The 16,810-nt window shown below is 46.7% G+C and overlaps 1 protein-coding gene across 1 annotated transcript in view; it reads left to right on the top strand.

The window, feature by feature from the left end:
- Window positions 1-16,810, top strand: part of APOOL (apolipoprotein O like) — a 57,942-nt gene that overhangs the window by 13,960 nt on the left and 27,172 nt on the right. The window contains exons 2-3 of the mRNA XM_068249258.1: window positions 5,922-6,026; window positions 8,807-8,926. Coding sequence (XP_068105359.1) covers window positions 5,922-6,026; window positions 8,807-8,926 — 225 coding nt within the window. The remainder of the gene's footprint in view (window positions 1-5,921; window positions 6,027-8,806; window positions 8,927-16,810) is intronic.

The following is a 16,810-nucleotide window of genomic DNA, read 5'->3' as shown; positions in this document are numbered from 1 at the left end:
CTTGCAGATCTACAGCCCCATTCCATGTCCAACCAGGTTCCAGCCTAGACATTTTTCAAAAGACCATCGAAAGGGAACTTAAGGCACAGATCTATCCCAAGGCTGATAACAATCTATCTGCCAAAGAAGCGAGAGCATTGAAATGGCTACAAAATCGCACAGACCTACAGATACGTCGAGCGGATAAGGGAGGGACAATTGTGGTGATGTCTGCGGATCAATACCGCGAGGAGGCGCTGAGGCAGTTGCAGGATCCTGCGATTTATCAGCGCCTATCTGCGGATCCCACGATCCGCTACCAAAACCTACTTAGATCCTTATTAAGAAGAGGGACCAAACAGGGTGTCATTACCCCCAAACTGGCTAACGATCTGTTACCAAGTCACCCGATCAAACCAATTTGGTATCACATACCTAAGGTGCACAAGTCCCAGACCAATCCCCCGGGCCGCCCCATCGTTTCAGGGATGGGGTCGGTCACGGAAAGGTTGTCCAGGTATCTGGACCACGTCCTGAGACCGTTATTGGATCAGGTCCCCTCCCACTTAGTGGACACCATGGATGTCCTAAGGGGAGTTGAGGACTACACCTGGCATGAGGGCGACCTCATGGCAGCTGTCGACGTGGAAAGCTTGTATAGTAGGTCCCCCACAATTTAGGTGTAGCAGCGATCAGGAGATTCCTGGATCGCACAGACAAAGATGAGAAATTTAAGGACTTCATTTGTGAAAGCTTAGAGTTTGTTCTAACGCACAACTCCTTTATGTTCGACGAGAAATGGTACTGGCAGACTTCGGGGACTGCCATGGGGACAGCTGTCTCCTGTACTTACGCCAATCTGTTCCTCGCGTGGTGGGAAGAGGAGTACATCCATTCCCCCCGCAATCCTTTTAGAGACCAGCTTAGGGCGTGGTCCAGATACGTGGATGACGTGTTGGTTTTTTGGTCTGGGATTTGTGCCACCTTTAATGATTTCATGCATTATGTTAATGCTAATGAAGCAAATATGGCGTTCACAGCCACCATAGCGCAAGATAGGATGGCTTTCCTAGACCTGGAGCTGGTTATAAGGGAGAATAGTCTAATTCCAATGGTATTCCGTAAAGAAACAGCATCCAATGCCTTACTCCACAAGACCAGCTTCCATCCCGATCACGTCACCCGCACTCTCCCTTATGCCCAGTTCCTCCGACTCCGCCGTAATAACGCGTTCGACGATTTTCGTCGGTGGACCTGGGCGGTAGATTGCTGGCCAGAGGATACGAAATCGACTCAATTCAGCAAGCCTTTAAGAGAGCAAATTCTCAGGAGAGGAAATCCCTATTAAGAAATAAAAAGAAAAGGACCTCTACAATGACCAAGAAAGTACCAATGTCATTTGATTTCACAGCTATGGCGGATCAGATCAAAAATGTAATGACCAAGAATTGGGACATACTTCTAAGAGATCCTTTATTAAAACCTCTGGTGACAGAAAGACCCCTGTTCTCTTTCAGACGGGCCCCCACAATAGCCTCACGAATAAGTAGGAGCGAGTTCAGAACCCCACGTAGAACCACTTGGTTGGAAAAGTCCAAGCCACACGGAAACCATAGGTGCGGTCGTTACATATCTTGTAACCAAATGAGCGTCGGTAGCAGCTACCAGCTGGGGCCAGTACGACGCAAAGTTAGTGAATTTTTTACATGCCAAACAGAGTACGTCGTTTATGCGATATGGTGCCCGTGTGGTAGATTCTACGTAGGGGAAACGACAAGATCCATTAACAGACGGTTTAGGGAGCACTTCAACTCCATTAAGTCTGGTCATGGCTCACCAAGATTAATTGAGCATATCAAAGAAGCTCACGGCGGTAATCCTGCCGTGATGTCCTTTGCAGGGATCATCCAGGTTCCCCCATTAAGGAGAGGAGGAGACCGTGAGAAGAAACTCAAGAGAGAGGAAGTGCTTCTTATCTTAAGGACTGATGCTATGGGCCCTTTGGGCCTCAACGATTATACTGACTTCTCCTGTTTCCTGGATCCATGAAATATATACAAAGTGTTGATGTATTTTAAGTGGAGCTCTGGCAATCTTTTTCCATGGTTCCTGATGACCCTTCACCCTTTCCCCCTCCTCTTCCCCCCCCCTTCTCTCTTTCCCTTCCCCTGTTCCCCTATTCCCTGCTCCTTCCTCCTTCCCCCTTTCCTTCCTTTCCCTACCCCCCTTTTCCCCCCTCGCGCATCCATTAACGTAAATTGTCCAGCGTAGCATTAATAATACCTCCCACTCACTTTCCCTTTTTACATGCCCATCTTCTATGTGCATTTTTAGCCACACATGCACCACATATAATTGCACCAACAATAACTAAATATTATCTTAATTATAAGAACTATAAGTATTTGCACAATAGAATTGTCACTACAACATTATATGTTGCACACTGTGTTGCAGTTAGGTCTTCCGCCACAAGATGGCGTAAAAGTAAGAATCGGAGGATATCTATTGCAATAGCAATAGCAGCCACCTAATATAGTGTGGTCTGCGCAAGCCTCCGTCCCTATCTGATGTCACACTTTCCCATCAACCAGCGCTGGAGCGCGATGATGCGCTCCAGTAAATGATTGGTTCTATGGGAGCAGGATGGGCGGCTCCAAGCGGCGGAAATCCGCCACACGCCGCAAGTGAATCTATTTCAGCCCGGCCAACCAGCACACAGCTTATAGCCTCCGTGGAAGCGCATATATAGCGCGAAACGGCTGTCGGGCTCTTCTGTGCCCAGCACCCACCCACCTCATACAGCCTTCTTATAAGGTATGTTTACCTCCTCCACAATGTTTTTGTGAAATGATGTATTGCCACCTTTGGAATAAATGACAGTATACAGCAAGTGCCGACTTATCCACTCTGTTTCAACATATGCATCTTCTGTCCACACGCAAGCCTGAGCACGCTGTCTGCACCTAAGGTTTAGAAGACTGTTCCTCCCTGCCGCTTCCCTCCTAGCATGTGTAGTTAGCTGTAGTGCCGACTCTTTTTTCTTTTTTCTGCTTGTGTTTCACTCAAAATTAATCTGTTTTTACATCCGATTCAGATTCCGATTTGCAGTGTGCAGGGAGCAAACTGCAAATCTGAATCTGAAGTAAGAACTGATTAAAAAGCGGAATCTGAATCGCTTGCAGTGTGCAAGAGGCCTTACACTGTTAATGGCAGAGGCCTCAAACCTGCTACAGTCGATCATCAAGTGACTGGGGTTCAAATTCACTAAAGGGGTGGAGCCACAAAAATCCAATCAGATTTGCTATTTTTTTGGATAAACTGCTTTCATTCACACAATTTTGATGCCAGGAACCCAAAAGCTCACAAACTTGGTCATTGAGTAGTGACTGTGTGTCAAGGTTGCAAAAAGTGGGTGGAGTCAAAAACAGATTTTCTGGGAAATTGTAAACTGCAGCCCTTCTTCACTGTTAATGGCAGGGTTCTCAAACTTTGCACAATTGGTTACTGGGTGACTGGGATTAATATTCATAATAGTGGGTGGAGCCTAAAAAAGCCAATCAAAATCAACTGTTGATTTTCAAGGGGAATATTAAAATTGCTGCCATTCTTGCACTGTTAATGGCACAACCCTCAAACCTGGTACAGTTAGTCATTGGGGTTCAAATTCAGAAAAGGGGACAGAGCCACAAACCGTTTCATTTCTTGGAAAATACAAATTATTGATGCCAAGGACCCCAAAGCTCATAAACTTGGTCATTGAGTGAATGTATGTCCAGGTGACAAAAAGAAGGCAGAGCCAAAACCAAATTTCACTGGGAAAGTGTAAACTGCAGCCCTTCTTACACTGTTAATGGCAGGGTTCCCAAACTTTTCCCAGATGGTCACTGGGTAACTGAGATTAATATTCAGGGAAGTGGGTGGAGCATATAATAGCCAATCAAAATTCACCTGTCGATTTTCAAGGGGAATATTTAACCTCCTCAGCGGTATGGACGAATATATCCGTCCATCACCGCCGGAGGTCGCCGCTCAGGCCCTGCTGGGCCGATTTTTGCAAAATAAAAAGCAGCACACGCAGCCGGCACTTTGCCAGCCGCGTGTGCTGCCTGATCGCCGCCGCTCTGCGGCGATCCGCCGCGAGCAGCAGCGAAAGAGGGTCCCCCCAGCCGCCCGAGCCCTGCGCAGCCGGAACAAAAGTTCCGGCCAGCGCTAAGGGCTGGATCGGAGGCGGCTGACGTCAGGACGTCGGCTGACGTCCATGACGTCACTCCGCTCGTTGCTATGGCGACGATGTAAGCAAAACAAGGAAGGCTGCTCATTGCGGCCTTCCTTGTTTATTCTGGTCGCCGGAGGCGATCAGAATGACGCTTTCGGAGCACCCTCTAGTGGGCTTTCATGCAGCCAACTTTTAGTTGGCTGCATGAAACAGTTTTTTTTTTTATTTAAAAAAAACCCTCCTGCAGCCGCCCTGGCGATCTTAATAGAACGCCAGGGAGGTTAAATTGCTGCCATTTTTACACAGGTAATAGCAGATGCCTCAAACCTGCTACAGTTGGTCATTGGGTGACTGGGGTTCAAATGCTGGAGAGGGGCAGAGCCACAAACAGCCAATCTGATTTGTTTAATTTCTATGGGAATATACAAATTATTGATGCTAAAGACCCCAAAGCTCACAAACTTGGTCATTGAGTGTTTGTGCATTAGGGTTAGAAGAAGTGAGCGGAACCAACACCTGTCAAATACATACCCGGGCAATGCCGGGTCATCAGTGGGTGGAGACAAATACAAATTTCACTGGGAAAATGTAAACTGCAGCCATTCATACACTGTTAATTGGAGGGTTCTTAAACTTTGCACAGTTGCTCACTCAGTGAATGGGATTAATATTCAGAAAAGTGGGTGGAGCCTACAATAGTGTATAAAGCTTCACCTATTGCTTTTCAAGTGGAATATTTAATTGCTACCATTCTTACACTGTTAATGGCACAGGCCTCAAACCTGGTACAGTTGGTCATTGGGTGACTGGGGTTCAAATTCAGAAAAGGGGGTGGAGCCACAAACAACCCATCAGATTTTTTCATTTCAATACAAATTATCGATGCCAAAGACCACAAAGCTCACAAACTTGGTCATTGATTAATTGTTAGGGTTACAAAAAGTGGGTGGAGCCGACACCAGCCAAATATATTCCCGGGCAACGCCGGGCAATCAGCTAGTAGAGCTATAGAAAAAGGCAGCCTAATTGGATGAATAACAATCTCTTCATCCCAGGCCTCACTCTGATCAGTGTAGTTTTCCAGATACCACAGGACACCTTCGCAGTGGTTTTGGAGTCCAGGCCTCAGAGGGTCAGAGCTGTTTGAGGGGCTCAAAGGGAACTTGCTCAGCATTAGACTGGTGGTTGAAATACTTTGGCTGATAAGTATATGTTGGCTGTTCCATAATGCTAGGTACACACAGTGAGATTTCCAGGCAGATTTCCTGCCAGATCGATTATTTCCAACATATCTGATTTCCGATCGATTTTTCCTTTCAATTCTATTGAAAATCGATTGGAAATCAGATTGGATATGTTGGAAATAATAGATCTGGCAGGAAATCTGCCTGGAAATCTCATGGGGCTTGATTCACTAAAGAGTGCTAACTGTTAGCATGGCCGTTTTCGTGCGAATTTTCGCATTGCGCGCGATCTCGAATTTTCGCACAAAATTGATATCATTTTCGTGCGGAAATTCGCGTTTGCGCATGGAAACCGTTATCGTTTCGGGCGAAAATTCGCGATCGCGCACAATGCGAAAATTCGCGTGAAAACGGCCGTGCTAACAGCACTCTTTTGTGAATCATGCCCATTGTGTGTACCAGGCATAAGAGATTTGGATGTTGCCCTGTTTCCCTCTATGCTTCCCGCATTTCACAGTCTCCATATTGTTTCTTTGCAGATCTTTAAGCTGGCGTCATTGCCGGCTGGCTTGGCCCTCACCTCCTATGGCCTTTATGCCGTATCTGACCGCCAGCCGAAAGGAAGTGGCCTGAGTCCAAATAAGGTAATCGCATCTCTCACTTATTCCATCTTACTGCAGTCAAAATTGGTTTTGCTTTTGGTTTGCGTAGAATGGGGATAGATTAGATAGAGCCTGTTTCTGGGTCCTTCTTGGAAAGATTTCCTTGTTTCCCTCGAGAAAGGAAGTAAGGAACTACAGTGTTCTCCCCAGAAATTTTTTCCAGCCGGGTGGCATGAAGTAGTAGCTGGGTGGGGTGAAAAAGTAGCCGGGTGGAGCGAGATGAGAGAATGCAGGGCCAGTGCTTCTTTGCGCAACTCTGCTCACAGCATAGGAGGAGGTGAGCCGATGACAGCCGGGTGCTCACCAAAACTAGCCGGGCGGAGCACCCAGCTAAAAGAGCCTGGGGAGAACACTGAACTATTTCAAGGAAAAACCAGTAAAACACCTGGTTTAATTCTTATCATAGTACTGTTAATAATTCTGCCTTGCATGAAAATGAAATGCAAACTATGCAACCTGGAATTTGGCAGATAAAATTCACTTTCTGCTGATTGTTATAAGCCCAAACACATGTCATTCCTGGCTCTGTCTTAAAGAGACACTGAAGCGAAAAAAAATATATGATATAATGAATTGGTTGTGTACTATGAATAATTACTAGAAGATTAGCAGCAAAGAAAATATTCTCATACTTTTATTTTCAGGTATATAGTGTTTTTTCTAACATTGCATCATTCTATAATATGTGCAGATTACACAACACTCAGCATTCAAAATGAGTCTTTCAGAGCAGTCTGTGAACTAATGACCTCTCCTCTGGCAGAGGAAAAGTAAATAGTCCAGGAACAGTTGAGATAATAAAAGTCAGATAACAGCCCTCTCCACGACTAACTTAGTCGGAGAGCTTAATGGCTTGTTTGCATAGAGATAACAACTGGAGTTTCTCAACTTTTCCTGTACTGGAAACAATTAGACTGATGTATCTGATCTTAATGTTTTATTTCTTAGCTGTGCTACACATACAAATCATAATATCATAAATTTTTTTTCGCTTCAGTGTCTCTTTAAGGTGCGTACACACATGCGACTATAGTTGTTTGAAACGATAGTTCCCCGATCATTTCAAACGACGATCGTTTAAAAAAAAAACAGCCAACGATCATTAAGTCAACGATGGACGAGCTAGATCGTTTAAAACGAAAGATCTGTCCTGGCGGATTTTTTTAAACGACAATCGTTAGCAAAAGTAGTACATCGTTAAGAAACGGTTGTTTGTAGCAGGCAAGACATGCACACTTCGTTTTATAGTCCCCGCACATTACATTTTCCCCTCGTGATGTAACGTTCGTTCTATGATTGTGTCCAGTGACGCGTTGTATACTAGATGATTATACCATAATTTTTATTTTAACAGGACAAAGTGTATTTTTGTATGTTTTGTCAACACTATATTATCTAGATGCTCTACTACACACCGACAGTATGAAATAGAAATGTAGTTATGTCATATGTGTAACGTTAGTTTTACAGTGTAACGTACGTTTTGAACTGTTCGTTACGTGTGGGCGGAACTTGCTATGATGTAACTTCCAGGAACAGTATGTGATGTTGTTCCGGATCGTTCGTTAACAAACGATCAGATCGTTACACACTTTTTAAAGCTAGGTCGTTCTTTCGTCAATTAAAAGATCTTTCGTCGCTCACAACGAACGATCGTTGTCGTATGTGTGTACGTAGCTTTAATGATACAGGACTAGGGGTGTCTCCGGGTTCAATACTTCATCTAGGAAGGTGGTTGCACTGCCCCTCTCGGGAATTGCGGCCTTGGTGGTTTCTTTCAAACGTTTGATTGGCGGCCGCAACAAAGAGGACACCAGAAGAAATGGAGACAGCGGTGCTGCGGCGAGGGACACGCAGACCTCAGGGGGTTGGAGGAAGCCCCTGGTAAGTAAAGCTGCAGTTTTTTATATAGTCTCATGAGACCTTTTGAGGACGATGGTTGTAGCCATGATGTGTGGTTTTGGTGTGCCAAGCTCCGAGCTACTGAATTAGTGTAGACCTGCACAACAAGGACATAGTGGAGGATGTACGTACAGTAGTGTGACAATGTGAACAGTCAAGGTAGGAACACACTAGGCAGAATCGCATATCCGTTTTCCATAGCACATAATGGAAAACACATATGCGATTCTGGCTAATGTGTTCCTACACGCAATGTGATTTTTGGATACTGCACCCTGGCGTCCTGCTGCTCTGTGGCGGGCTGAAGCCTAGGCAGTAATCCAGCCCTCTGTGCACGTTTCCCAGTGTTCTACTCTAATAATCCTTCAAGAGAACCCGAGGTGGGTTTTAAAAATCCTAATTGCACACAGAGGCTGGGTCTGTCTATAATGCCCAGCCTCTGTCACTATACTGTGCCCTCCAAACTAAATCACTGTGCTAGCGACACACAGTGTGTCGGCAGCAAGCTGTTTACATGTACAGTGTCACTCTCGCCGCTCCCCGCCTGCGTCCCTTCCCTCCCCGCTGATTGGAGGGAAGGGACGCGGGCGGGACCGGAGCTATGGAGGAGGTGGGAGAGCGAGTGGGACACTGACAATGTAAACAGCCAGCTGGATACACACTGTGTGTCGCTAGCACGGCGATTTAGTTTGGGGGGCACAGCAGAGCGCAATGGGGGGCACAATATAGTAACAGAGGCTGGGCATTATATGCAGACCCAGCCTCTGTGTGCTGATAGGATTTTTAAAACCCACCTCGGGTTATCTTTCAGTGTTTACTTGGAGTTCTGTCCGTTTCACATTATCTCTGCCTTTTTCCAGTTATCCGTGTATTTACCTCCTCCCCGGGAATCCCGTTTCATTGAAGAGCAGCCGGGCCGCGTGCAAAACGCATTCACCGCCGCGCGCACAACCTTATCACCCGCCGTCACCTGGAGTACGGTAAGCGGCAAGCTTCTCCTGCTGTGTGTAATAATAAAGGTGATGGTAAGGTAAGCAGTCATTCACAAAGCATTACTGCATTCAGTAATGCTCAAAACAGCTGATTTTTCCGATCACCTTCCCAAGTTACAATTCACTAAACTTGTTACCGCACAAAAAAAAAATTACAGTTCCCGACTAGTGAGTAAATTACCGACTTATGCTGTAATTACGTTGGGAAATGTCAATTCACAAAGATTTGCACGCTTCCGAATGCCAAAAGCATTCAGTAATTTTCTCCAGCTCATAGCAGCCGATAACTGGCTCTCCCCACGTTGTCTCTGTGCGGTAACTTGACAGGCAGCCTTTGGGGAGAACCTGGCAGCCAATAGGGGGAGCCACATGGCCTGCTTTTCACACTGATAGGATGCGATAGGGATGCCGGTGGGACTTTCACTGTATCAATGCAGAGACAAGCTTCAACTCTGCCGACATCCCTGCATCCCTTTAGATGTGCATATTTGTATATTAGCACATAGAAGAGCTCCCCCTGGTGGCTCCAGCACATCTAAAAGGATGACAGGTGGCACAGTCTGGAAAACTTCAGTCACACATACAGCTCCCTGCCTGCTGCCCTGCTAGAAGGCTGCTAACTGACACTTACTAACCAGGGCTTAGTGAATTGAGGCAGTTTGTTCGGTAAATTACCAAACGGTACTTATCCGAGCCGGGCGCATCCGGCAGGTGGCGACAAAACTCCACCAGAGTTACATCTTTCCCTACTATCCATGTCGGCCTGGATGGGGAATAGTAATTAGCGCCACCTGCCAGATGCGCCCGGCTAATGGATAAGTACCTACCAAACTTCTGCCTCATGGGAGGAAAGGGTACTTTTCCGTTAGCCGGGCGCATCCATTAGGTGGCGATAAAACTCCACAAGAATTACATCTTTCCCTACTATCCATGTCGGCCTGGAGGGGGAATAGTAATTAGCGCCACTGCCGGATGCGCTCAGCTAACGGATAAGTACCCAAATCTCTACCAGAGTTACATCTTTCCCTACTATCCATGTCGGCCTGGAGGGGGAATAGTAATTAGCGCCACCTGCCAGATGCGCCCGGCTAATGGATAAGTACCTACCAAACTTCTGCCTCATGGGAGGAAAGGGTACTTTTCCGTTAGCCGGGCGCATCCATTAGGTGGCGATAGAACTCCACAAGAATTACATCTTTCCCTACTATCCATGGCGGCCTGGAGGGGGAATAGTAATTATCGCCACCTGGTGGATGCGCCCGGCTAACGGAAAAGTACCGAGAAAAGTTTTGTGAATTTGGAAAAAAAAAGTGTAAAATACCGCATAATGTATTTTACCTCCAATTTTTTTTTTACCAAACTGCTTATTGTGAATAGAGCCCAACGTCTGACTGATACAGATTCTCTTTTACCCTGAGGCATCATCATTCACCAGCCGATGTTCCATCAGACGGCAGCAGAAATCTGATGGGATATTCATTGGGTTTCTGCCACTTCTAGGTTTTTGCTGCTTTTCGGGCCCATTTACACTTGAGCGTTTTGCCGGCGCTTTTCAAAGGGTAATAAAAGTGTATGGGCCCATTCTCATTTGGGCGATTTGCGCTAATCGCCGTAAATCGCCCAAAAACGGTAAACGCAAACGTGTAACCTGCACCATTTTCAGGCGATTTCCCGGCGATCGCGTTTTAGTGCTGTAGAAGCGCAAAACGCGATCGCTAAAAAAATCAGCAGGTGTGAATGGTGATTTTTTTTTTTTGGCGTTAATCGCCAAAAAACGCCAGAGCAATACACTACCAAAATCGCTAGCGTTTTGCGATCAGCAAGAGTGAATGGGGCCTCACTGCAGTACCGAGCTATGCAACACAAACGGAAGGTCTAATCTCTAGTGATGGACAATGAGATGCTAATAATGTTGAGTTGATGCAGGATTATGTAAATTTTATATGAAAATGCATGCAGCTTGAAAATGGACCAATTAAGGCCTCTTTTCCACGAACTGTTTACAGGCAGGTTAACTGCTCGCTGCTGCCTGGTAACTGCTCGCTGCTGCCTGGTGTCTGCTCGCTGCTGCCTGGTGTCTGCTCGCTGCTGCCTGGTGTCTGCTCGCTGCTGCCTGGTGTCTGCTCGCTGCTGCCTGGTGTCTGCTCGCTGCTGCCTGGTATCTGCTCGCTGCTGCCTGGTGTCTGCTCGCTGCTGCCTGGTGTCTGCTCGCTGCTGCCTGGTGTCTGCTCGCTGCTGCCTGGTGTCTGCTCGCTGCTGCCTGGTGTCTGCTCGCTGCTGCCTGGTGTCTGCTCGCTGCTGCCTGGTGTCTGCTCGCTGCTGCCTGGTGTCTGCTCGCTGCTGCCTGGTGTCTGCTCGCTGCTGCCTGGTGTCTGCTCGCTGCTGCCTGGTGTCTGCTCGCTGCTGCCTGCTCGCTGCTGCCTGGTGTCTGCTCGCTGCTGCCTGGTGTCTGCTCGCTGCTGCCTGGTGTCTGCTCGCTGCTGCCTGGTGTCTGCTCGCTGCTGCCTGGTGTCTGCTCGCTGCTGCCTGGTAACTGCTCGCTGCTGCCTGGTAACTGCTCGCTGCTGCCTGGTAACTGCTCGCTGCTGCCTGGTAACTGCTCGCTGCTGCCTGGTAACTGCTCGCTGCTGCCTGGTGTCTGCTCGCTGCTGCCTGGTGTCTGCTCGCTGCTGCCTGGTGTCTGCTCGCTGCTGCCTGGTGTCTGCTCGCTGCTGCCTGGTGTCTGCTCGCTGCTGCCTGGTGTCTGCTCGCTGCTGCCTGGTGTCTGCTCGCTGCTGCCTGGTGTCTGCTCGCTGCTGCCTGGTGTCTGCTCGCTGCTGCCTGGTGACTGCTCGCTGCTGCCTGGTGACTGCTCGCTGCTGCCTGGTGACTGCTCGCTGCTGCCTGGTGACTGCTCGCTGCTGCCTGGTGTCTGCTCGCTGCTGCCTGGTGTCTGCTCGCTGCTGCCTGGTGTCTGCTCGCTGCTGCCTGGTGTCTGCTCGCTGCTGCCTGGTGTCTGCTCGCTGCTGCCTGGTGACTGCTCGTTGCTGCCTGGTGACTGCTCGCTGCTGCCTGGTGACTGCTCGCTGCTGCCTGGTGACTGCTCGCTGCTGCCTGGTAGGCCTCTTTTCCACTAACTGTTGAGCTGTGTGCTCAGCAAGCAGTTGCCAGGCAGCAGTGAGCAGTTACCAGGCAACGACAAGCAGTTACCAGGCAGCAGTGAGCAGTTGTGAGAGTTTGAGAGGCATTTCACTGCCTATCAACAGTTTTTGGAAAAGAGGCCTTAAAAGGACACCTGAAGTGAGAGGGGATATGGAGGCTGCCATATTTTTTTCCTTTTAAGCAATGCAGATTGCCTGGCTGTCCTGCTGATACTCTGCCTCTAATACACCTAGCCGTAGACCCCAAACACGCATGTAGGTCAGATATTTGAATCGGTTTGCCGCCTCCTTATTTCAGGTGTGGGATTCACACACTACAGATACATTAAAGATCAGCAGGACAGTCAGGCAACAGGTATTGTTTAAGAGGAAAGAGATATGGCAGCCTCCATACCCCTCTCACTTTAGATGTACATTGTTACCAACTTCAGTTACGGAGGCCTAGATCCTCCAAGCTGAATTGGGCATGCAACTTCCATGCTGACATATCATGTGGCCTACTTAAAGTGAACCTAAAGCGGAACGTCCATATTTATTTCCTTTTAAGCAATACCAGTTGCCTGGCATCCTCCTAATCTCTTTGGCTGCAGTTGTGTCTGAATTACACACCTGAAACAAGCATGCAGCTAATCCAGTCAGACTTCAGTCAGAGCACCTGATCTGCTGCATGCTGGTTCAGGGGCTATGGCTAAAAGTATTAAAGGCAGAGTATAAGCAGGCTAGCCAGGCTATATGGATTGTTTTAAAAGGAAATAATTGGCAACCTCTATATCCCTCTCGCTTTAGGTTCCCTTTAAATACTTTTCAGCTTTATTTAGCACTTGTTTGTTAAAGTGGCTGGTTGGTAATTTTCTGTTATTTTTCCACAAATTATACAAATTGAGAGGCTTCACTCCTCCCTCATTTGCATTGTGGTCCCCCCACCCTCTCCCAGCCTGATCAAGTGACAGGAAGTCTAAGGGCTCTTTTCCACTATGAAATGCGATTGCGATTCCAATCACGATCGCAATCGCGTTTTAATTTCCACCATGCGATTGCGATTGAGCTACTATACTCATTATAGTACAGCTCAATCGCATACAAAACTCGGCAGGACGACGATTGCGCTTTGACCAAAATCGGATCGCACTAATGGAAATTGCTGCTGTAGTTTCTTTTTTTTGTATATTCTTTATTTTACCAGGAAAAACATAGTACAACATAGGAGTACGGAACACATGAAATACAACATATTCAGAGTACAGTCAGCGTAATAGTGGAATGTAACTTCTATGTGCCGATATATCCACATAGTCCAGCTAATCACTACATTTTGACAAGGTGTCTTATATATAATTGTCTATGCGCCTGTTGGGGCTCCAGTTGTAGAGACAGCATATGTCTACGGATAGTCCTGTGGAAATCAGACGTGAGGGAAAACAAAGCTTGACTGCAGACACTAGTGAGTAACCATATTTTCCCCAGAATTTTAAAAATGTATACCCTATGAACTCCCTACCCTCCCCCCTTTCCTCCGGTCACCAAGCCCGTCACCAGCTATTTATTAGGTGATTTCATTCGTATCTGGATCAATTGCTTCTTGTTGAAACGCCTGAGGACCGCAGCTATTCGGTAAGATGCATCATTGTGCTACAGTCATGTTTCATAAAAGATCTGTTGGAACTCCTCAGAGGCTCTGAGGTGATTCCAAAATGACCACGTTTTCTTAAATAAGTCTACCGTATTAGTAGCAACAGAAGTAAGGTCTTCCATTAGTTCTGTGTGGTCTAATTCCCTGATTAATTCTTCCGACCCTGGAGGAGTCGTGTGCTTCCAATGTCTCACTATGAGGCACTTTGCTGCATTCAGTATGTGCCTGACCACCGATCGCTTATAGCTTTTTATCTTCCAATCATTAATATGTAAGAGATAAAATTCAGGTAAGAATGGGACTGGTCTGTCTGTTATAGCTTTAAGGAGTTTTTCAACTCTCTTCCAATAATCTGCCAAAACCGAGCAAGACCACATAATATGCAGCAAAGTGCCTTTTTCTGAATGACATCTCCAGCATCGGTCTTCTTGTTCAGGGTAAATATCGTGGAGCCTGTTGGGGGTGTAGTACCATCGCGTAAGCAATTTATAGTTCACCTCCTGAGTTCTCACCGACCTCGAGGTTTTATGAGCATATATACACATTTTGATCTTCTGGCTGGGAGTGAAGGTTAAGCCAATTTCCCCTTCCCACCCCTGAATGAAGGGTAAAGGTGGGGAGGCCAGCAGTGACATTATAGTATATAGTGTAGAGAGAGTTTTCTTAATTGGGCCTGGACCTGTACACAGGTCCTCAAACTCCGTTTTGCGTCTTAGTTGAGAGGGTTGGACACCAATATGAGTGAGGAGGTGTCTGAACTGAAAGTATTCCCACCATTGTAAGTTAGTGAGGGTTGGTCTACTCCTTAGCTCTCCAAGGGAGGCCAATTGGCCGTTCTGACACATATCTCTGAAGCACAAGTTTCTTGATCTGCGCAAGATGTTCCCCCTAACGTCTGCACTGCCTTCCCCTATATTTGGATTGTTTGAGACTGGGAGTAGGGGGGAGGGGGTGGGTGCCAGGTTTAGAATTGAATTTGCCTTATGAAGAGTAAGTAGGGTGGAGTAGCATAGAGGTGGTAGACCCCAAGAGGATTTTGGTTTATCCATGGTCCAGGCTAAGCTGGGCAATGAGTATGGAGATAGAGAGGTTTCTAGTTCTACCCATTGTTTCTGTTCTAGGTGTCTATGCCAATCCGTCACTCTAGTAAGAATGGCTGCAAAATAATATCTGCGCACACTGGGAAGGGCCACTCCTCCATTTGCTTTGGGGCTGTACAGTATGTCCCTTTTGAGTCTCGGGGGTTTGTGCTTCCAGACATATTTATTAAAGAGTGTTTGCATTTGTTGGAGGAAGTTTAGTGGTATTTTAATTGGTAGAGCCTGAAATAGGTACAATAACCTGGGCATAATGTTCATCTTAATGACAGCGATTCTTCCGAACCAGGATATATAGGGGAGGTCCCATTTTTTGAGGTCTTTTGTGAGTGTGCCTAAAATTGTGGGAAAATTAAGCTTAAAAACATTTTTAAGGGAATCTGAAATATATGTGCCTAGATAGTGTATCGCCTTGGGGTTCCACTTAAAGGGAAAGTTTTGTTTTATAAGCTCCACTTCTGCAGTGGCAAGTCCCGCGTTATAGGCCTCACATTTGTCAAAGTTAATTTTGAAGAAGGATAGCCTACCGAAGTGCTCAAATTCTGCAATCAGGTTGGGTAAGGCAATTGCTGGGTGTGTCAGGAAAAATAAAAGGTCATCAGCGTAAGCTGCGATTTTGTGATCGGTGTTTCCGGCTCGTAGACCTGTGATATCTGGGTTTCTCCTAACCATGCACAGGAAAGGCTCCAGGGCGAGGGCAAAGATCAGAGGGGAAAGGGGGCACCCCTGCCGAGTACCATTAGTAATGTGTAGGGGATCCGACAGAACACCATTTACTTTAACCCTTGTAGAAGGGGCAGTGTATAGGGCATTGATGCAGGATAGCATTCTCTCTCCTAGGTTTATATGTTGCAAAACCATTCGTAACCAGCTCCAGCCCACCCGATCAAATGCTTTTTCGGCATCGGTTGATAATAGCATGCATGGGGTCCTCCCCGATCGGGTGAGCTGGAGCAGGTCCAGTGCCCTGATCGTGTTGTCTCTGGCCTCTCTTTGCGGTATAAAGCCAGCTTGATCCCAATGCACTAACCAGCCCATGTGTTCAGCAAGTCTGTTTGCCAAAATCTTTGCAAATATTTTTAGATCTGTGTTAATTAGTGATATGGGTCTGTAGCTTCCGCAGGCTGCGGGGTCTTTCTGTGGTTTGGCTATTACCGTGATATGTGATTCCAGGGATTGAGTCGGTAGAGCAGAGTTTCCCTCTGCTAGGTCATTGAACATTTTACATAGGTAGGGAATGAGCGTGTCTCTATATTTTTTGTAGTACTCGGCAGGGTATCCATCCGGCCCTGGGGCCTTTCCTGATTTGAGTCCCATGATGACCTTTCGGATTTCTGGGTCAGTGAATGGGGTTTCCATAATTGTTTTCATGCCTTCAGTCAGTTTAGGCATGGTGGAACGAGTGATATAGTTTTTGATTTCAAGATTATCGGGGGTCTTAACTTCGCCATTTGCAATTTGGGTTAGGTTGTACAGTTTGTGATAGAATTCTTTAAAAGTTTTGGCAATAGACTCACTTCTAATATGTTTTTTGCCTGTGCGATCGATTATGTGTGGTACATAAGTTTTTTGTTGTTGTTGTTTCAGGGCTCGTGCTAATAATTTACCTGATTTGTTGCCATGTAAGAAATATGTATGTTGGCACCTCTGCGCTGCTTGCTTCGCTTGGTCTTGCAGAATCTTATTTAATTGTCGCCTAATTTCTAGGAGTTTTGTGAGGCCAAGGTCAGTAGGTTCTCTTTTATGCATTTGTTCCAACCTGCGTATTTCATCTACCAACTTTCTAATCAATGCCCCTCTTTCTTTTTTCAGCTTAGTACTGTGTGCGATCAAGAGTCCTCTTATGACACATTTGTGGGTTTCCCACAAAATAGAGGGCGACACATCTTCCACATCATTAAGGACAAAGAAGTCCTTAAGTTTGCTCTCAATTTTCCTAACATCTTGTTCCTCTAGGATCAACGAGGTGTTGAGCCGCCATGTAAATGGTGTGTCACGTTTTGCT

The sequence above is a fragment of the Hyperolius riggenbachi genome, chromosome 8, assembly GCF_040937935.1.
Source record: "Hyperolius riggenbachi isolate aHypRig1 chromosome 8, aHypRig1.pri, whole genome shotgun sequence".
Taxonomy (NCBI): Eukaryota; Metazoa; Chordata; class Amphibia; order Anura; family Hyperoliidae; genus Hyperolius; species Hyperolius riggenbachi.
Note: the sequence above shows the minus strand (reverse complement) of the source record. Positions and strands in the feature narration are given on the sequence as shown.